Here is a 21,495-nt window from a genome sequence, read left to right on the forward strand (position 1 = left end):
GTTTGGAGCCTCGGTATTCTGTAGGGTGAATGCAAGGTATAGAAGAACGGTGGGGCGGTTGGGGGGGGGGGAGTCATTCAGGTAAAATGATGAGGACCAGAACCAGAGGGCAATTGCCACATCAAGATGGAGAGGTGGGAAGCTTTGAGCGACAGAGTAGTTTTGCAAACTTAAAATATCACAGCTAAGGGAAAACAGTTCTTTTAGTCCCATTCTTTCATACAGATATGGAAACAGAAGTCCAGAGAGCATGGTTGATGCCCAAAGTTGCACACTTAGTTACCAGTGCAAGACGGGGGCTCTATCTCAGTGGTCTTTCTATAGCTTCATACCATTCCTATTGTTTTTAGTTTGTTCCAACAGTCTTAGGTTTAAAAAAAAAAATCATGGGGGTGCACCTGGGTGGCTCAGTCAGTTGAGCAGCTGACTTCAGCTCAGGTCATGATCTGGTAGTTCTCGAGTTTGAGCCCGGCGTCAGGCTCTGTGTCAGCACAGAGCCTGTAGCCTGCTTCAGATTCTGTCTCCCTCTCTCTCTTTGCCCCTCTCCCACTCACACTCTGTTTCTGTCTCTGAAAGATGAATAAACCTTAAAAAAAAAACTTTTAAGAGGTGCCTGGGTGGCTCAGTCAGTTGAGCATCTGACTTCAGCTCAAGGCTCAGGTCATGATCTCACGTTGAGCCTCGCATCAGGCTCTGTGCTGACAGCTCGGAGCCTGCTTCAGATTCTGTGTCTCCCTCTCTCTCGGGCCCTTCCCCTCTCGAGCTCTGTCTCTCTGTCTCTCTCTCAAAAATAAATAAACATTTAAAAAAACTTTTAAATAAATAAAAAATAAATAAAAATCAGCTTAGGGCACCTGGCTGGCTCAGGCAGTAGAGCATGCAACTTTCGATCCCCAGGGCATGAGTTCAAGCCCTGTGTTGGGTGTAGAGATTACTTTTAAAAAATCAGCTTATAACTGATGACGTCTTTATTTGGCAACTTTTATCCCCTCCGTGGTACATTTAAAAATGGTTCATCTTGGGGCGCCTGGGTGGCTCAGTCGGTTGAGCGTCCGACTTCAGCTCAGATCACGATCTCATAGTCCGTGGGTTCGAGCCCCGCATCGGGCTCTGGGCTGATGGCTCAGAGCCTGGAGCACACTTCCGGATTCTGTGTCTCCCTCTCTCTCTGCCCCTCCCCCGTTCATGCTCTGTCTCTCTCTGTCTCAAAAATAAATAAACATTAAAAAAATTAAAAAAAAATAAAAATGATTCATCTTATAACTGACAGCATCTTAAACTTGATGAAATACGGTAATCCAGACGTTACCATCCCTTTGCTTGAAGCCCTTTGGTGCTATTTGGTGAAGTCTAAAAGAAGAAGATGTACAACATTTTAGTCTTCAAAGCAATTCCAGTATGCTGTATCCCACCGGATCCTCACTCTCACCCTTTGGAGAAGGCAGGGCTGGTATGATGGATGCCAAAGGTTCTATCTTGGAACCGGCTCAGACTCCCCCCGACGCAGTTCATTCACCCTTTCCTGGATGCTAACCTCACAAGAAACCAGCTCAGATTCCAGGCTTTGTCTGGTGGGGTTTTAAAAGTTGTTCTGCTTGCCTTTAGGAGAAGTGAGAAATCTTTCTGGATCCTTTCTCCAAAATGCATTAGCCTTCTGACCCAGGCCAGGGGGGCACGCAGGAAAATCCTGCTTCTGATTCCTGACCCATTCAATCCATTCCCGAGGGCAGCCCAGCAACCAGCTACCATGCTGTGGCCAAGAGGGTAGGTGTGGATCCAGGAACCCACTCACCTACCACTCAACACCCCCGCACTCTGGGGCGGGGTCAATTCCCCCCCCACCCCTCACCAGCTGGAGTCCCAGGCGGCACCACACCTGGTTCTCTGACCACCGCCCCTCACGTGACCAGCCCCTTCGCCCACTCAACCCCCCCCCCCACCCTTGTCTTTGCGCCATAATCTGCGTCCTCCCCTTCAAAGCCCCGCCCCCCGGTTTGGCGCACCTCCCCTTCAAAGCCCCGCCCCCCGGTTTGGCACAGGCCCCGCCCCTTTCCATCTGAGGGGCGACAGAAGGGCGCCTGGGGCAAGATGGCGGTGAATCAGAGCCACACCGAGAACCGCCGCGGGGCTTTCATTCCTTCCAGCGACAGGTGCCCGAGGGGAAGCTGGTGGGGAGGGGTGCTGTCAGAGCCGGGGATAGACCGACGACGGGTGGAACTGGCGGCTTGGAAACTCTTAGCCAATCAGGGCCTTTCCCGCCTTTTCCGGCCTCGGCTGGCTGAGCCCCGCCCCCTCCACTGGGACGCTCGAGACCCCGCGGGCTTTCCGGCGCACGGAGTGGGCAGAGGCTGGAGCCCGTGGCCTCGCTGAGGTAAAGGGCGGGTGCGCCGTGCGAGGCGCGCGTCGCCCCAGAAGAAAGGCGGGAGGGCACTGGCAGTGGTGGGGTGTCGCGCCGTTCTTCCGGGGCGCCGTTGGGAGCACAAACCTCCATGCGGTGACGGCGACAGGGGGGCCTTGGGTGCGCCCCGCCCCTACTCCCGGGGGCGCGGACGCGGAAGGGGCGGCGGTGTGGATCTCTCTGAAGGATCCCGCGCCATCGGGGGGTGGGGGGCGCTCGCCGAAGCCCCCTTTCTTTTCGCCCCGACGGGGAGATGATGGTTCTTACTTCCCTGTAAATAAAGACCAGGACGGAAAGAAGAGCCGTCTAGGGAGAAGGACGCTCGCCGGGCCGCGCCCGTGGCCGTGCGCGGGGCCTGCGGGGCCCGCCGCTCGCTCGCCTTCCCGCCTAAGGCCTCCGCTCCACGCGGCCCCTCTCGTCGGTTCCTCCCGCCCGGCTCTCCAGACTCCGGCGCCGTCCTCCCCAGCTGCTGCCTCCGCCCCCACTTGTCCCCGTTTTCCTTCGCTCGCGTGTGGCGGCGAGACTGAGCCTTTGTCGGGAAGATCCACCAAGACAGCCCCGAAAGCCGATGTCCGGATGGATCTTTTCCCTCTGCTTCCTCCCCCGGGAAAGTGTTCTTGCCGGGTTCCCACGGGCGGCGGAGGCCTTGCGTCTTCCCCGGCTCCGGAAGGACCTGTGCTGTGCCGCTGTGCGTAGTTGTGTAGTAGGAGAGCGTCGGCCACCGCCCTGATGCCGGTCCCCCGCACACCCGCCTGGGTGCCGGCGGCTCTGTGCCCTTGGGGCCACTTCTGATCTGGGGTGTCGGCGTCCTCTCCCTCAGCTACGGGTTTGTCTGTTTCCCTGCGTGCGTTGGAGGCGGGGCGTGAAGCTTGTTTCTAAAAAATTACAACACAAACGCTGATCCTATGGTCCTTCGAATGATCTTTATGGGGTCCGTTCTGTGCTCTTGAGCACGTAATCGTCTCCACTGTTTAAGAGCTTTATACTTCTAACTGCTCTATCTACAGTGAGGATCCCCTTATTTCACAGGTGGGGAAACTGAAAGAAAGAGAAGGAATTTGCTTACAATCATGGGGTCCCTGCATGTGGCAGACCTTTGATTGGGGTTTGAACTGCTCAACTCCAGCTGTCCCGCAGAAAGGAAAAGGACCGCTTCTGGGCTTTCTCTTCATCAGAGATGCCCCACCCTGTGGGGGCGCCCGCTTCCTGTGTAGAAATGCTGTATTCCTCTATTTTTATTTTATTATTACTTTTAAAATTTGAGTGGGGGCGCCTGGGTGGCGCAGTCGGTTAAGCGTCCGACTTCAGCCAGGTCACGATCTCGCGGTCCGTGAGTTCGAGCCCCGCGTCGGGCTCTGGGCTGATGGCTCAGAGCCTGGAGCCTGTTTCCGATTCTGTGTCTCCCTCTCTCTCTGCCCCTCCCCCGTTCATGCTCTGTCTCTCTCTGTCCCAAAAATAAATAAACGTTGAAAAAAAAAATTAAAAAAAAAATTTGAGTGTAGTTGACACACAATTAACGTTAGTTTCAGGTGTACAACATAGTGAATAGATCTCTCTGTAAGTTATGCTATGCTCACCAGAAGTGTCACCACACAGTGCTATTATGACAACGTCACTGACTGTTCCCTATGCTGTGCCTTTGATTTCTGTGACTTATTCATTCCATAACTGGAAGGCTGTATCTGCCACTCCCCTTCCCCGATTTTTACCCACCCCCGTCCCACTGACAACCATCATTTGTTCTCTGTATTTATAGGTCTGAATCTGCTTTTTGTTGGTTTATTCATTTGTTTTTCTTTTTTTAGATTCCACGTGTGAGTGAAATTATATGGTATCTGTCTTTCTCAGTTTGATTTATTCCACTTAGTGTAATATCGAGGTCCATCCATGTTGTTGCAAATGGCAAGATCCCATCCTTTTTTATGGCTGCATAATATTCTGGTGTGTGTGTGTGTGTGTGTGTGTGTGTGTGTGTGTGTGTGTGTACATACCACATCTGCCTTATCTAAGTGTCAGTGAACACTTAGGTTTCTTCCATATCTTGACTATTGTACATAATGCTGCAATAAACATAGGGGTGCATGTATCTTTTCAAATCAGCGTTTCAGCCCAGTAGAGGAGTCATTGGATCACATGGTATTTCTCTTTTTAATTTTTTTCTCGTTTTAATTTTTTTGAGGAATTTCCATACTGTTTTCCATAGTAGCTGTACCAATTTACATTCCCACCGACAGTGCACGGGGGTTCTTTTTTCTCCACATCCTCTCCAATATTTCTCGTCTTTTTGATTTTAGCCATTCTGACAGGTGTAAGGTGATATCTTGTTGCGGTTTTGATTTGCATTTCCCTGATGATGAGTGATGTTGAGCATCTTTTCATGGCCTGTTGGCCATCTGTAGGTCTTCTTTGTTGAAATGTCTACTCAGTTCCCCTGCCCATTTTTAAATGGATTATTTGGGGTTCTTTTGGTGTTGATAGAAACTACTTTAAAGAAATAGGTTGAGAAGGAGAAGATTGGTTGTTTTTTGACTTCTCTTGCCTATTCATAATACACATTTGAGAAACTCATCACACTGGCTGTGTTCTGTGGAGATTTTTAAATCCCAGCTGAGAATTCATAATTGTACAGATAGGACTCTACTGGTAAATTGGGAAGACGTTGAGTTTTCTTTTTTTAACCAATATTCTAAAACTTGTACAGATAGTACCATATGTGTTTATTGTAGAAAAATTGGAAAAAAATTTAAATCGCCCCAGACTCCAACATCTAGTGCTTTTTACATTTTGGTATGTGTCTTTCTGCACTTTCCTCCATGGAAATATATGCAACTCCCCCACACTCAAGACTGCTTTGTAATTTGGTTTCCTCATTTACTAATATATTGGGAATACTCTCCAGTATCAATATCTACATCATTATTTTCAATGACTGGTATTCCAATATGCATGAATCTTTGCTCAAGCCTCTATTCAGGATGTTCAGGGTGTAGTAATTTGTCATTGCCATAAACATTGCTTCATGAACATTTTTGAAAACTAATCTTTGCCTACCTGTCAAAATGTTTCTCGGGGATATGTTCCTTAAAGTGCAATTGTGGCATCAGAGGACATAGACTTTTTTTTAAAAGATTAAAATGTATTTTAAGGGGAACCTGGGTGGCTCAGTCAGTTGAGCATCTGACTCTTGATTTTGGGTTAGGTCATGATCCCAGGGTTGTATGATTGAGCCCCTTATTGGGCGCCATGTTGAGTACGGAGCCTGCTTAAGATTCTCTCTCTCTCTCTCTCTCTCTCTCTCTCTTTCCCCCTCTGCCCTTCTCCACTCCTCTCTCTCTCAAAAAAAAATAAGTACTTCAAAAAATATTAAAAATTCTAGGGGTGGGCCCCTGGGTGGCTCAGTTGGTTGAGCATCCGACTCTTGGTTTTGGCTCAGATCATGATCTCACAGTTCATGAATTCAAGCCCTGCATCAGGCTCTGTTCTGACAGTGCAGAGCTTGCTTGGGATTCTCTCTCTCCCTCTCTCCCTGTAATCTTTATTATTTATTTCCTTCTGCTAGCTTTGGGTTTAGTTTGGTCTTGTTTTTTCTGGTTCCCTTGTGTGGAAAATTAGATTATTGATTTGAGATCTCTCTCTCTCTCTTTTTAAAGTAAGCTTCATGTCCAATGCAGAGCCCAGTTTGGGGCTTGAACTCATGACCCTAAAATCAAGACCTGAGCTGAGATCAAGAATCAGGTGCTTAACCAACTAAATCACCCGGGTGCCCTGAGATGTCTCTCTCTCTCTCTTTAACATTTATCCATTTCTTGAGAGACAGAGAGACACAGAGCAAGAGCAGGGGAGGGGTAGAGAGAGAGGGATACATAGAATCTGAAGCAGGATTCAGGCTCTGTGATGGCAGCCCTACATGGGGCCCTACATGGGGCTCAAACTCACGGACCCTGAGATCATGACCTGAGCCGAAGTCAGACGCTTAACCGACTGAGCCACTCAGGTGCCCAGAGATCTCTCTTTTTTAAAACTTGCAGGTGTTAAAAGCATAAATTTTCCTCTTAAGCACTACTTTTGTTACATCTCAAAAGTTTGGTATATGTATTTTCATTTTTATTCATCTCAAAATTTCTAATTTCTAGTAATTCAATTCTGTTTTCAAATTTCACTTGTGATTTCTTTGTTGACCCATTAGTTATTTTTTTTTTTCAACGTTTATTTATTTTTGGGACAGAGAGAGACAGAGCATGAACGGGGGAGGGGCAGAGAGAGAGGGAGACACAGAATCGGAAACAGGCTCCAGGCTCTGAGCCATCAGCCCAGAGCCTGACGCGGGGCTCGAACTCACGGACCGCAAGATCGTGACCTGGCTGAAGTCGGCCGCTTAACCGACTGCGCCACCCAGGCGCCCCGACCCATTAGTTATTTAAGAGCATTTTGTTTAATTTTCACATTTTTGGTAATTTGTCTGTTATTATTTCTAATTTCATTCCATTTTGATCAGAAAAGATACTGTATGATTGCAATCTTCATAAATTTAGTAGGACTTGTTTTGTTGCCTAATATGTGGTCTGTCTTATAGACTGTGCCATGTGTATTTGAGAAGAGTGTGTATTGTACTTTGTGGGTGAAGTGTCCTTATATGTTAGGTCTAGTTGACTTTTATTAGATGCATTCATGTTTATATTTGTAATATGTTTTTGATGATTGGTCCTTTTATCATGATATAATATTGTTTTGTAGTAATTTTTGTTTTAAAGTCTGTTTTTTCTGAAATTAGTATAACCCCTGAAGCTCTCTTTTGGCTACTGTTTGATGGAATATCTTTTTTACATCCTTTCACTTTAAACCTGTTTGTATCTTTGGATCTCAAGTAAGTCTTTTGTAGACAGTATATAGTGGCATCATGTTTTCAAAAATATATATTTTGCTGATCTCTGACTTTTCATTGGAGAGTTTAATTCATTTACACTTAATGTGATTATTGATAAGGAAGGACTTAACTTCTGCTCTTTTGCTCTTTATTTTCTATATCTCCATTCCTCCATTAATGTCTCCCTTTATGTTTGATAGATATTTCCTAACATACTATCTTGATTCCCTCCTCATTTCTTTTACTGTATATATTTTAGTTATTTTTTTTGTGGTTGCCCTGAAGATTACATTTAACATCTTAATTTATAACAATCTAGGTCAAATTAATACAATTTTGTTTTAATTGTATGAACAAATTTTGTTCCTATATAACTCTGTCCTCTTATACTGTTATTGTCCCAAATTACATCTTTATACATTGTGTATGCATCACCATAGATTTATAATTACTGTTTTTGCAATTGCCTTTTAATTCATATAGGAAGAAATGAAGAGTTCCAAGCCAAAAATACATCAATACAGACTTTTATGTTTACCTATGTAGTTATCTTTACCAGTGTTCTTTGTTTCTTTGTATGGGTTTGATTTACTGCCTAGTGTCTTATTATTTCAGGCTGAAGGACTTCCTTTAGCATGTCTTATAGTTCAGACCTACTAGTGATGAACTCTCGGTTTATGTTTGCTTGGTAATGTTTTAATTTCTCCTTAATTTTTGAAGGATGGTTTTGCCAGATATAGAATTCTTGGTTGACAGATTTTTTTCCTTTAAGCACTTTGCATATGTCATCCTACTACTCCTGCCTCCATAGTTTTTGATGAGAAGTCAGCTATTTGTCTTATTAAGGATTCCTTGTGCATGATGATTATTTTCTCTTGCTGCTTTCAAGAGTCTCTGTATTTGGCTTTCAGCAGTTTGATTATGTGTCTTGGTGTGGGTCTCTTTGAGTTAATCCTACTTGGAGTTTGTAGAGCTTGGATGTGTAGATTCATGTCTCTCATTAAACTGGGGGAGATTATGGCCATTATTTGTTCAAATTTTCTTTATGCCCCCTTTTATTCACTCCTCTCCTTTTTGCAGTCTCATTATGCATATGGTTGTATGCTTGATTTTGTCCCACAGGTCTGTTAAGACTCTGTTCATTTTGCTTCATTCTTTTTTCTTTCTGTTACTTAGGTAGTGACTGTTATTCTCAATGGACCTATCTTCAGATTCACTGATCCTTTCTTCTGCCTGCTGAAATCTGCCATTAAACCCACCACTACTGAATTTTTTGTTTTACTTACTGTAGTTTCCAACTTCAGAATTTCTATTTGGTTCAGTTTTCTAATTTCTATCTCTTTATTGATATTCTACTTTTTGAGACATTGCTCTCATTATTTCCTTTGGTTATTTAGACATGGTTTCTTTGAACTCTTTAAGCATGTTTAAAATAGTTTATTTAAAATCTTTGTCTAATGGGGCCCCTGGCTGGCTCAGTAGGTAGAGCATGCAACTCTTGATCTTGGAGTCATGAGTTTGGGTCCCACACTGGGGGTAGGTTTCCTTTAAAAAAAAAAAAAGAATAAAGTCTTTGTGTAGTTAATCCAATGTGCGGGCTTCCTCAAGGGCAGTTTTCTATTAACTTCATTTTCTGTTTACAGAAGAACATATGGGCCATACTTTCTTGTTGCATGCCTCATGATGTTGTTGTTGTTGTGGAAAACTAGACATTTTGGGGTGCTTGGGTGGCTTAGTCGGTTGAGTGTCCAACTTTGGCTCAGGTCACAATCTCATGTTCATGGGTTCGAGCCCCACATCGGGCTCCGTGCTGACAGCTCAGAGCCTGGAGCCTGCTTCTGATTTTGTGTCTCCCTCTCTCTCTGCCCCTCCCCTGCTCATGCTCTCTATCTCTCAAAAAATAAAATGTTAAAAAATTTTTGTAAACTAGACATTTTGAAGATTATAATATGGCAACTCTGGAAATCAGATTTTCTCTCTTCCTCAGGGTACATTGTTGCTGCTTGCTGTACTTATTTTTTGTTTGTTTAGTGAGTTTTCTAAATTATAAAATTTGTAAAGCTTATAATCTTTGTCACGTGCAGCCACTGAAGTCTCTTTTATATTAACTTAGTGGCCAACTAGTGATTTGACAACTTTCTTATATATCTGGAACCAAAAAATAAATAAATAAAAAATTCCAGCCTTTGTAGATGGGCTCTGCCTGTGTGTTTGGAGCATGTCTTTATCACTCAGCCAGGCAGTTTACAGCTCTGTCTTAGCTTTCGCTTCCTACTTGAACAGAGCCTCATTGTCATCCAGAGGTAAAAGTTTCGGACCTTCTCAGTTCTCATCTGAGCATGAACCCAGGCCTCGGAAGGCATGCATGTGACTTTCTAGTTTCCCATGAATACGTCAGAGCTATTCAAAGCCTTTATTCCTCAAAGTATCTCATTCTCTAGCCTTTCTTTCCTCCCTAACTTTTCAGTTTGTTTGCACTAAATATCATCCTTTGCCCCAGACAGCAGCAACTAATACATTTACCTTGAAATGTTTTTGACAAATGGACCCTGAGTAGTCACCTCAGTCCTGGGAGAGTTCTGAATTAGGCACACACCATTGGAGCCTGCCCTTCAGGAAGCCACCAGAAAAGTTTTAAAACAAGAGTTCTTTGAGAATAAGGTCTATTCTGCTCCCTTTGGTGTTCAGTACTTACACTAGGAATGTGGGTTGTTTTTAAGGCTATTGCCAAGCTGGGGATTGGAAGATGGTACTGGGGTAAGTGTCACAAAGTTCTGTTATCAGACTCAGCTATTTTTTTCTTGACTAAACATTCTCTTAGTTGTTATAAGGTTTTGATTAGATTCCAAACTTCTGGACTGACTTTTGGAGTTCCCTATTTTTGCTGACATCATATTTTCATTGTCTTAAAAAGCCCTTTTTATCAGCATACCACCACCCTAGTTCCAATTCTTTTTACTTTACATCAGGACTATTTTAGGGATTCTTTTTTTTTTTTTTAATTTTTAATGTTTATTTATTTTTGAGAGAGAGACATACAGAGCGTGAGTGGGAAAGGGGCAAAGAGAGGAAGACACAGAATCCCAAGCAGGCTCCAGGCTCTGAGCTGTCAGCACAGAGTCCATTGCAGGGCTCGAACCCACAAACCGTGAGATCATGACCTGATCTGAAGTTGGGCACTCAACTGACTGAGTCACCCAGGTGCCCCCCTTTTTTTTTTTTTTTTTTAAGTAATCTCCACACCCAGTGTGGGGCTCGAACTCATTACCCTGAGATCAAGAGCTGCCTGCTCTACTGACTGAACTAGTCAGGTGCCCCTTAGGATTTCTTCACCTCTAATAAACCACCACCTCCTTGATTGATTCTCCTTGCCTATTAAGTGATATCTCCAGGCTCTGGTTCCAGCATAGCTTTCGAGCTATATCTCACTATTCTTCCCACCTTCACCTCCATGCTGCTTTGATGAATCCACACAGGTGGGCTGCTCCCAAGTGTGCAATTTGCTTCCCACCGCGTACCTCCATTAATGCTGCTCTTGCACCTCCATTCGTGCTGTTTGCTCCCCATCTGGATCATCCCCTACCCTCACCTCTGCCTACGGAAACACTACTCTTCTCTTAAGAATCAGGGGTGCCTCGGTGGGTCAGTTGGTTAAGCATCTGACTCTTGATTTCTGCTCAGGTTATGATCTCATGGTTAATTTAACGTGTTCTATTGGTTAATGTGGGGCTGTTGGGCTCTGTGCTGAGAGTGGAGCCTGCTTGGGATTCTCTCTCCCTCTCTCTTTCTGTCCCTCCCCAACTTGCGCACGCATGCGCTCTCTCTCTCTCTCTCAAAATAAACAAATAAACTTAGAAAGAATCAACTTCAACCTTTCTATGAAGTCATTCTTAGTCATTTCAACCAAAGCTAATCCCTCCTTCCACAAAATTGCTATGACATTTTTGTGCCATTAACATGATGTATGTGATATTACTGCTTGCATTATTATGTTTATTCATGTTTTCACTCATTCATTCTTTCAATAAATATTTAATAGCACCCATTGTTTGCTAGGGCCACAGTGCAAAGGCAGGATCATTAGTTAAGACATTGAACACATAAACATACATATATATTATAATAATTACTAAGAAAGAAAAGAAACCCAATAGGATTCTATGAGTGGGAATAGGATGAGTCCAAGTTTCTCAGGTTAAGAGTGAGGGGAGAACACAAAAGGCAGAGGGAATAACACGTCAGAGGAGTCTGGAGTACTCTGTGTGTCTTGCCATTTCTATGAGAGTCAAAGAAACATTTCCATTAGCACAGTGCTTTATACTTCTTGCATATGAAGAATAAGAATTATTATTATTATTTATTATTTTTAATACATTTTTATTATTATTCCTTAAAAAATTTTTAACGTTTATTTATTTTTGAGAGAGAGAGAGACAGAGCGCAAGCAAGGGAGGGGCAGAGAGAGGGAGACACAGAACCAGAAGCAGGCTCCAGGCTCTGAGCTTTCAGCACAGAGCCTGACGCGGGGCTTGAACTCACAAGCGGTGAGATAATGACATGAGCTGAAGTCGGATGCTTAACCGACTGAGCCACCCAGACACCCCTATTTGTTATTCTTAATAAACATTAAGAGGAAGATAGGCTTGATAAGAAAAAAAGAATCCAGTGGTAAAGAGGGAGAGGAGTAAGTGTGAAAAGTCAGAGAATAAGATTTAAATTCCTTTCTATTTCAATACAATAGTGATAGTAGCGGCAGCAGCTAACATTGGGTGCTTACTCTGGGCTTGGAATTGTGCTAAGAACTTTATGTGCGTCGTTTCATATAACTTCTAAATCGTGTGGTGTCTGCCCTTTCTTTTCTGCAGTGTCTTGATGCAGTCTCAGGATGTGGACCTCTCCTTCCCACAGCAACCAGAGAGATCCAGTCTCTTCAGTGGTACAAAGAGGGGGACACTGTTTCTCACTTCATACCGGGTAATTCTACTTCTACCTTGACCTATTACCGCTACATTTGTTTTCCTTCAAATGGAGAGAGATTTAACATTGACTTTCAAAGTTGGCATTTTATGATTTTCCATGTTGGAGAATATGGAAGAACACGGGTGATGTTTCTCAGTTAGGCCGGAATGTCAAACAGCCTCGACCTTAGAATTGGTCTAATATGTCTCAGTCCGTGGACAAGCTGCATGCCTTCTCCGAAGTTTCTTTCCTCTCCTAGGTGATCTTCGTGACTTCACACTTAGTCAGTGATCCCATGTTTTCTTTCATGATGCCATTTGATCTGATGAGTAACTGCACCGTTGAACAACCGGTCTTTGCTGCCAACTACATTAAAGGGACTATTCAGGCAGCTCCGGATGGTGAGTGTTCCCCCTCAGAAGTGTATTTTTTTTCCCTCAAAAGCTTCCAGAAGGTTTAAGATTCAGACTTGGCTCATGCTGGAATTCAAAGAAAGCTGCACTGCTCTGTTGGGTAGTGCTTTTCTCTCTGTCTGGGGCTGTCCTTCTCTGACCAGTGGTGCCAGCATCTTAGTGTGTGCCATTTCTTCCCCCAGGTGGCTGGGAAGGACAGGCTACTTTTAAATTAGCCTTCAGAAAAGGAGGTGCCATCGAATTTGCCCAGCTGATGGTGAAAGCTGCCTCTGCTGGTGAGCAGTGCTAATAAAGACACTAAACGCTTTGGGGTTTTGAGGCCTGTGGAATTGAAATAGGACGGCTACCCAGCCACGGCTTTGGTCTCTACGTCAGGCAGTTGGTAGTTGCACACGTATGCAGCAGGCATTTTCTGAGCCTTCCTACTATGGCACAAGTACCATACTACATGCTGGGAACAAGATTATTCAGTCCCTCCTTGTCTTAAAGGAGTTTGCAGGCTAGCAGAAGTTTATACTCAGACACTTGAACCACTAATTATACCTGATAATCTTTTGTCCATTTTTAAATTTTTTTAATGTATTTTTTAAAGCTTATTAATTTATTTTGAGAGAGATAGAGACAGCGTGAGAAGGGGAGGGGCAGAGAGAGAGGGAAAGAGGGAAAATCCCAAGTAGGCTCCACTCTGTCTGTGCAGAGCTCAAGGTGGGGCTCGAACCAACAAAACTGTGAGATCACGACCTGACCTGAGCTGAAACCAAGAGTCGGATGCTTAACCGACTGAGCCACCCAGGCGCCCCTCTTTTGTCCTTTAAATGTTGGTCTCATACATCATTGAGTACTCTCATTTTCAGATCAGGAATCCCCAGTTGCCTGAGTTCTTCTTCCTTTGTCATGCCTTTTGTCTTTTATCCTCTCTGGCTTTGCCTTTGCTTCTGTTAGGTTTAATCCCTGTCTTCCATGAGAAGAGGGAAGAGGTACTATCCAGCCCTACAGCACTGATCTAACAGATGTACCAGAGAACTCTTTCAGACTTTGAATACAAATAATCTTTTTTGTGATATATTTTTATTCAATCTAGTTTCATTTCATGCCCCTACTCTCTCAGCTTTTGTACTCCAGTCCAGCTGGACTTCTTTGTGCCCTGTTCTCTCATCTCCGAGCCTTCATGCTATTTGCTCTACCTGGATAACTTTATTTATTAATTTGTTTGTTTAATTTTATTTTTTAAGTAAACTCTACACCCAATATGGGGCTCGAACTCATGATCCTAAGATCGAGAGTCACGTGCTCTACTGACTGAGCCAGCCAGGTGCCCTGGAATTTGTTCTATCTGGAATGCTTTCTCTTTCTCCCTTGCCTCCACCCCAACTCCAATCTAGTTGAGATGAACACAATCTAGAAGAGACAGACACATGCAAATATTCCAAAATAGAGGCATGGGCAAAGTGCTGGGGACACACCAGAGGGTGGAATGAATTTTCTAGCTCAGAAGACTGACTGGATCATGATACTATAAACCACGGTTAAGAATATAAGAGACCATCTAAGTTGGAGAGGAAACGAGTTCAATTTTAGATATAATAATACTAACATTTATTGAATGCTTACCATACAGTGGGCAGCGTTCCAAGCCCTTTACATGTGTCAATTTTTTTAATCCTCACAAAAACTTAGGCTGTAGGTACAATCATTGTCCCCAGTTGATAACTGGGGAAACTGAGTCAGTGATGGTTCTACAGTTTCCCAAGGCTATACAGGTAGAAACTGATAGAGCTAGAATCTAGACCCTAAACATACTCTCACTCTCTTTTTAAACTTTTTATTTCAAAAAAAAAAATCGTATTTAGAAAAGTTGCAAGAATTTATAATGGACTCTCATGGACCCTTCAACTAGATTCACCCATCATTAACATTTTCCCACATTTGCTTTATCTTACTCTTCGTTTGTTTTTGTTTTTACTGAACTATTTGGGAGTAAGTTACAAAGTTCATTTCATTCATTCCTAAGTATTCAAGTGTGTATCTGCTAAGAGCAAGGGTATTCTTTTATCTACCCTAAGTCTACTTATCAAATTCAGAAAATTTAACACTGAAACAATGTTGTTATTTAATATTTGGTTTATATTCAAATTCAAATGATTAACCCATCACTCTTCCTAATTCTTATGGCGTACTGTTTATTTTTCCAATCCAGGATCTAATCCCAGATCACACACTGAATTTAATTGTCCTATTTCTTTAGTCTCTTTTAGTCTGGACTCAGCCTTTCTTTGTCTTTCTTGGCATTGACAGTTTTATTTATTTAAAAAGCTTATTTATTTATTGTGAGAGAGAGAGAGACAGTGAGAGTGAGTAGGGGAGAGGCAGAGAGAGGGAGAGAGAGAATCCTAAGCAGACTCTGCACTGTCACACTGTCAGCACAGAGCCTGACGCAGGGCTCAGACTCATGAACCATGAGATCATGACCTGAGCCACAGTTAGACCCTTAACCTGCTGAGCTACCCAGGCGCCCCAACATTAACATTTTTAAAAGAATACAGGCTTATTGTTTTGTAGATTTGGGTTTATCTGTTTCTTCATGCTTAGATGCAGGTCCTGCATTTTGGCAGAAATACTGTATAAGTATAGTATGTAAGTGATGCTGTGCTCTTTTGATCCTATACCCTTAACCGCTGGATCATATTGAAGTGAGGTACACTGGAATGCTAGAGGCCAGCGGACCGGCAGCTCAGAACCACAAAGATGAACTGTATCTAGAGACTCATTTGGAGATCCTCAGCACACAGGTCATCTCTGGAGCCATGTGAGTGAAAGGCTTATTCAGTGAATAAAGGATGGTATTCCAAGGTCCTCAACATCAACGGGATGGGTAGCGTGGGGCTGACTGAGGTAGGAAGAGAATCGAATTTATTATCCCAGAAGTCAAGAAAGAGAAATTTCAAGCATTACCGAGTGGTCATCTGTCAGCTGCTGCAGAGATGTTTGATAAAATGAAGACTGAAAAGTGTGCATTGCATATGGAAATTTGAGTTTGTGGTGGTCTTAGCAAGACAGAAATGCTAAAGACAGGTGGTGTAGAAGCCATATACAGGAAATTGAGGAGTAAGAAAATGTTTAATGTTGCCTTTAATGATACAGTGCAAGATATGAAGACCAAGGAGTTCACATACTGAACCCAGCCAACAGCTCTTCACTGTCCAGAAGGCAGACAGCCTCTAAAGCCTGACGTTGGATAACAAGGTGTCCTGGCTCACAGAGTATGGCCATGTGGAACCCAGAGGCAGGGGATACTTGGAAGTCCAGTTCTTCTTTGCTACAGATGTCTGGAAAACTCAGAATAATTGCATACTGGGTCCTGAATTTGCCCTTATTTTTCGCCTCACAGTAGAGAGAGCTTATTTTTAGGATTATGGGCTAAGGATCAGGCAACTTGAGGGAAACTTCTTAGTGCTCTTATTAAGATATGCTTCTAGGGGCGCCTGGGTGGCTTGGTCAGTTAGGCGTCCGACTTCAGCTCAGGTCATGATCTCGCGGTCCGTGGGTTCGAGCCCCGCATCGGGCTCTGTGCTGATGGCTCAGAGCCTGGAGCCTGTTTCGGATTCTGTATCTCCCTCTCTCTCTGCCCCTCCCCTGTTCATGCTCTGTCTCTCTCTGTCTCAAAAATAAATAAACGTTAAAAAAAAAATTTTTTAAAAAAGTTATGCTTCTTGGCTTGTAAATCTAGGTACAGAGTCCTAGCAGTTACATAGCCTCTTGGAAAGGGTTTAGGCAACTTAGGTGAACTTGACCAAATGTCTGAACCTACTCTGTGTCTGATTATATCATGGCTTAGGTGTGGGAACCTACCCCTGCTTTCTCAGCAAGAGTCAGGGATTGTGAGATGGGCTTCCATGAGGCCTTTGGAATTAACTACCCATCATACTTTATGGTTTGACTCTTTGACCCTTATTGTATACCAAACACTATGGTATGATTGAGATGATTGAGAACACAATAGTGAGCAAGACATACATAGTCCCCCGCCTTTGTTAAATTTACAGTCTAGTGAGAGTCATATAAGAAATACACAAACGGGGTGCCTGGGTGGCTCAGCTGGTTAAGCATCGGACTTCGGCTCAGGTCACGATCTCATGGCTTGTTAGTTGTGCTGACAGCCCAGAGCCTGGAACCTGCTTCGGATTCTGTGTCTCCATCTTTTTCTGCCCCTTTTTCTTCCCCACCCCCTCGCATTCTGTCTCTCTCTCTCAAAAATAAATAAACATTAAAAAAAAAAAAGTACGCAAACATATAAGTTAGTAAAATAATATTTCTGGGAAGGATACTAATAAGATATTGAAAAGGAGGATAAGTTTAGATTTAGATTTAGATTTAGATTTAGATAACTTTAGATTTAGATTTAGATAAGTTTAGATTTAGAATGAATTAGTTAAGATAATGCTAGTTATTGAAACAGATAAACCCCAAATTATCAATAGCTTAAGACAATAGATATTACTGCTTATATAAAGGTCAATCAGCAGGGATAAAAGGGGGCTGTGTTCTACATAACCCTTCAGGGACTCAGGGTGATAGGGTCTATGCCATTTTTAACACATGGCTTCCACAGCCTCTCTGGCTAGCCAGCAGAGAGGGAAATAGAACAAATGTTTCACCTGGAAAGCTTGCATGGGCCAGGCCTGGAAGCAGTGTTATTACTTGTGGTCAGATGCTAGATGCCAGAAATTAGTGTAGTAGACTGATAATAGCTCCCAAAGATATATCATTGCCTAGTCCTCAGAATCTGTGAATGTTCCCTTGTTTGTAAAAAGAATCTTTGCAGATGTAATTCATTTAAGGGGCTTGAGGCTATTACCCTGGATTATCCAGGTGGGCCCCAGATGCCATCGCAAGGATCTTTATGAGAGAGATGCAGAGGGAGACAAACAGAAGTGCTTTCTTCTGTATCACGTTGCCATTACATTGGTTTTTAATAGATGTATCTTGCCAACTTGATCGAAGCCTCAGTTGGAAATTTTTTCTGAATATTTATTATGGTAGGTGCTATCCTAGGCCCTGAATAAGCACAGGCAAATAAGACACAGTCTCTGCCCTCAAAAAGCATACAGTTCAGGACAAGGGAGGTGTATGTGTTTTATCTTATATCCTGGGAGCATTGTTGGACACTTGTGTAAGATGATGGTTAATACCCTATTAATTGGTTGGTAGCTGCTGTACATCTGCATTGAACAAATTAGAGTCTCTATTTTGCCAAACTTGTCTTCTCAGCTGCCAGAGGAGTTCCACTTGGAAGTGCAAGTTACTGGTTCAGCCCTCCAGGACTGCTTGTAGTTACTGGGCAGGGGAACATGATGTGCACGCAACAGATGCCTTGTCCAGGTAAGGTATGGCAGGGAAGTTCTTGTTGGGAGGTGGAAAAGTATGCCAGGGGCTCAAAGATCCTTTCACTGCTAGTTTGCTTCCAACTCTGCTGTAGGAGAAACAGCAGAGGTTTAGAAAATTGGAAAATGGTGAAGTCCATGACTTTGTTTCTAGACTGAAACCCAGTGACATGTCAGCAAGTGACTAAGCTTCAGTTTCAGGTCTACTTTTAACTGTAACGTACACATACAGAGTATAGCTGGGCAACTTCCATTAGTGGGAGCAGTCCCTTCCTGCATATAGCCTGAGCAGAAAATGTGTGCTCTTGCCCACTTCCCCCTTCCAGCTTCACACACGTATAGCCATCATGCTTATGCCATGCCCTTCAACCTCACTGAGGACTCCGGCTTTATGCTCTGTACCCTCTAACAGTTGTGCCTGTCCACAGTGATTCTCAAATGTGGTCCACAGCCTACTGGTGGGCCACAAAGGGTTTCCTAACAGGCTGCCGATGGGCCCCCAAACGCGGCCCTTCCTTGGGTTCTCCTTGGAGCATGACATGCATGTCTGTTGGCTTTTTGTTTTGTATACTAACTGATGTCACAGAATGACGTGTTTATATGTTGTATGCCTAAAAATATAATCTAATAATTCTTTTAAATGCATTGGTCTCTTGCATTATGTAGAAAACAAAAAATGGAATTATAAGCCATTGTTAACAGTAATATTAGCTTTTATAATTGTCCAGTGATTTACCTTTACTGAGATCTTTATTTCTTCATATGGCTTCAAATTTCTGTCTGGTGTGCTTTCAAGGTCACCCTGCAGGACTCCCTGAGGCACTTCTTGCAGGGCCAGTCTGGTGGTAATGAACTCCTTCAGCTTTTGTTTATCTGGGAACATCTTCATTCTCCCTTACTCTTGAAGGAGTTTGGGCAAATAGAGGACTCTTGTTTGACAGTTTATTTCTGGCCTCCAAAGTTTCTGATGAGCAACCTGCTAATTGTCTTATTGAGGATCCTTTGTATGTGGGTGATTCACTTTTCTCTTGCTGATTTCACGATTCTCTCTTTATCTTTGGTTTTTGGAAGTTTAATTAGAATGCATATCGGTTGGATCTGTATGAATTCATCTGACTTGAAGCTCATTGAGCTTCCTGGATGTTTATATTCATGTTTTTCATCCAGTTTGGGAAGTGCGCAGTCATCATTTCTTTAGATATTTACTCTCTCCCTTTCTCTCTCTTCTCCTTCTGGGACTTCCACAGCGTGTATGTTGGTCTGCTTGATGGCGTCCCACAGGTCCTTCAGCTCTGTTCACTCTTCGTCAATATTTTTTCTGGCTGTTTCTCAATCTCTGCTGTTTCTGTTGTTCTATGTTCATGTTAACAGATTCATTCATCTGCCTACTCAAATCTGAATTTGAACCCCTCTAGTGAATTCTTTTCAGCTATCATACTATTCAGCTCCAGAATTTTGCTTTGGTTTCTTGTTAAGTTTTCCACTTCTACTGATGTTTCTGTTTGGTGCATACATCATTTTCTTGACTTTCTTCACATTCTCCTTTAGTCTTTGAGCATCTTTAAGACAGTTCTTTTAAAGTTTTTTCTAATTAGCTCAAACATAAAAATGGATTACAGCAAAATAACTCGACAGTTGTCCATTCATTGACTCATTAAACCACTTTGGGAATGTAGCCAAGGAAATAAATAAAACCCATGATTATTGTAATATGAATCAGAAAGTTGGAAACGACACATTCTTCTAGAACAGGGGAATTATGTAGCACCTATCCATGTGATAAAATGTTGTTCAGCTTTTAATTTATGAAGTGTTAATAATGTAAAGACTTTTTTATAATGCCAAGTAAAAAGAGCCAGATAAAAAGTTGTATGGTTGTTATGATTGTGATTGTATAAAAAATATTAACATATCCTACAAAGAAATATACCAAAATGCTAAGTTTTTGTCTTTGATAGTGGAATTACAGGTAATTTTTAAATTTCATCTTTTCTCTATTTTCCAAATACATATTCCTCATTGAGCATGTATTACTTTCTTCATAATCAAATAACATTTATTAAGTAAAATATGTATCTGAGCACAAGTATAAGTAATGTAGAGATATAACTGTAGGGATATTTTCATGTTAATTTGAATCCCTCCACAACAGGAAATGATAAAGCCTTCACCTGGTGAAGGATCTGGCTTTAGCATTACTCTGCCTGAGTTCTCATCCTGTGTCAGTTTGCTTCAGCATAGTTTTTTTGTCTTTCTCCTTCATACCTATTCCTTGTCCACTCTAAAAAATGAGTAACTGATTTTTTTTCCTTCTCAGCATACCCATTTGTTGTCTATGGATCCCCACAGGCAGGATATGGACCCCCACAGGCAGGATATGGACCCCCACAGGCTGGATATGGACCCCCACAGGTGGAATATGGACACCTGCCATGGGGATACGGACCCCCACCAGCAGGATACGGACCCCCACCTGTGGGATCTGGAGCCCCACCAGGAGCATACAGAGCCCTGCCTGTGGGATACGGAGCCCTCCCAGCTGGAAACGAAACCTTACCGACTGGAAGTGAAAACCCAGGGGCTGGAAATCAAGCCCCACCTCCAGGATATGAAGTTTCACCTGCTGGAATTAGAGCTGGGTCTGGCAAATCTGTGGCAATCCAACCTCCTGGGTATGAGGCTTCTCTTCCCCCTGCCTCATCTTCTCAGAGCCATTCACCATCTTCCAGGAATTAAACCTTGAAGACTCGCCAAGCAAAGTGGCACCCGAAAACCGAAGTCAGAATAGGAAGGTAGACTCAGGTATGTGATTAAAGGTGTGTCTGACGTAGTGTTGCCCTGTGGAAGGGCAGTCTTAGGGGGAGGCTGAGTCAACTCTTGATTAGATGGGCCAAAGACGAAGTAGAGTTAGAGCTAATTCCCCAATAATTTGATTGACATTGGGCTGCATTGTAATTTTTTTTTTAATGTTTATTTATTGAGAGAGAGCATGCACATGAGCTGGGGAGGGGCAGAGAGAGAGGGAGACAGAGGATCCAGAGCCAGATGGGGGCTTGAACTCAGAAGCTGTGAGATCATGACCTGAGCTGAAGTCAGAGGCTCAACCTACTGAGCCACTCAGATACCCGATGGGCTGCATTTTTAAACAAACCTTGAATGTAGGGTGGAAAAGGCTTCCTGCCTTTCTCCCCTCCCCCTCTAGAAATTATTTTTTGCTAGGCCTGAAAATATGTTAAAAATATCAAGTTGAGGGGCACCTGGGTGGCTCAGTTGGTTAAGCAGTTGGACTCTTGGTTTTGGCTCAGGTCATAATCTCATGGTTCATGAGTTCAAGCCCCTCATTGGGATCTTTGCTGGCAACACAGAGCCTGCTTGGGATTTTCTCTCTCTTCCTCTCTCTCTGCCCCTTCCCTGCTCAAACTCTCTCTCAAAATAAATAAATAAACTTAAAAAAAATGTTTAAAAAGAAATATCAAGTAG

At 43.1% G+C, this 21,495-nt stretch overlaps 1 protein-coding gene and 1 long non-coding RNA gene across 4 annotated transcripts in view; one reads left to right on the forward strand and one right to left on the reverse strand.

Moving 5' to 3' along the window:
- Positions 1-1,260: 1,260 nt before the first annotated feature.
- LOC123590707 lies at positions 1,261-1,899 on the reverse strand. Its single transcript, XR_006708939.1, has 2 exons — positions 1,430-1,899; positions 1,261-1,350 (listed from the first exon to the last, which is right to left on the reverse strand). It is a non-coding gene; the product is annotated as an uncharacterized LOC123590707 (long non-coding RNA).
- A 99-nt stretch (positions 1,900-1,998) lies between these two features.
- Positions 1,999-21,495, forward strand: part of WBP2NL (WBP2 N-terminal like) — a 48,183-nt gene continuing 28,686 nt past the window's right edge. Inside the window, exons 1-6 of one of the 3 annotated variants that reach the window (XM_045464142.1) lie at positions 1,999-2,150; positions 12,128-12,236; positions 12,481-12,622; positions 12,817-12,909; positions 17,903-18,013; positions 20,365-20,695. In XM_045464142.1, the coding sequence (XP_045320098.1) occupies positions 2,089-2,150; positions 12,128-12,236; positions 12,481-12,622; positions 12,817-12,909; positions 17,903-18,013; positions 20,365-20,585 (738 nt within the window). In that variant the 5' untranslated portion in view covers positions 1,999-2,088 and the 3' untranslated portion in view covers positions 20,586-20,695. Of the gene's footprint in view, positions 2,151-2,170; positions 2,372-12,127; positions 12,237-12,480; positions 12,623-12,816; positions 12,910-17,902; positions 18,014-20,332; positions 20,818-21,495 lie in introns of those variants that run through there. The other 2 variants (XR_006708937.1, XR_006708938.1) reach the window with 2 other exon arrangements.

This window comes from Leopardus geoffroyi, chromosome B4, assembly GCF_018350155.1.
Source record: "Leopardus geoffroyi isolate Oge1 chromosome B4, O.geoffroyi_Oge1_pat1.0, whole genome shotgun sequence".
Classification (NCBI taxonomy): domain Eukaryota; kingdom Metazoa; phylum Chordata; class Mammalia; order Carnivora; family Felidae; genus Leopardus; species Leopardus geoffroyi.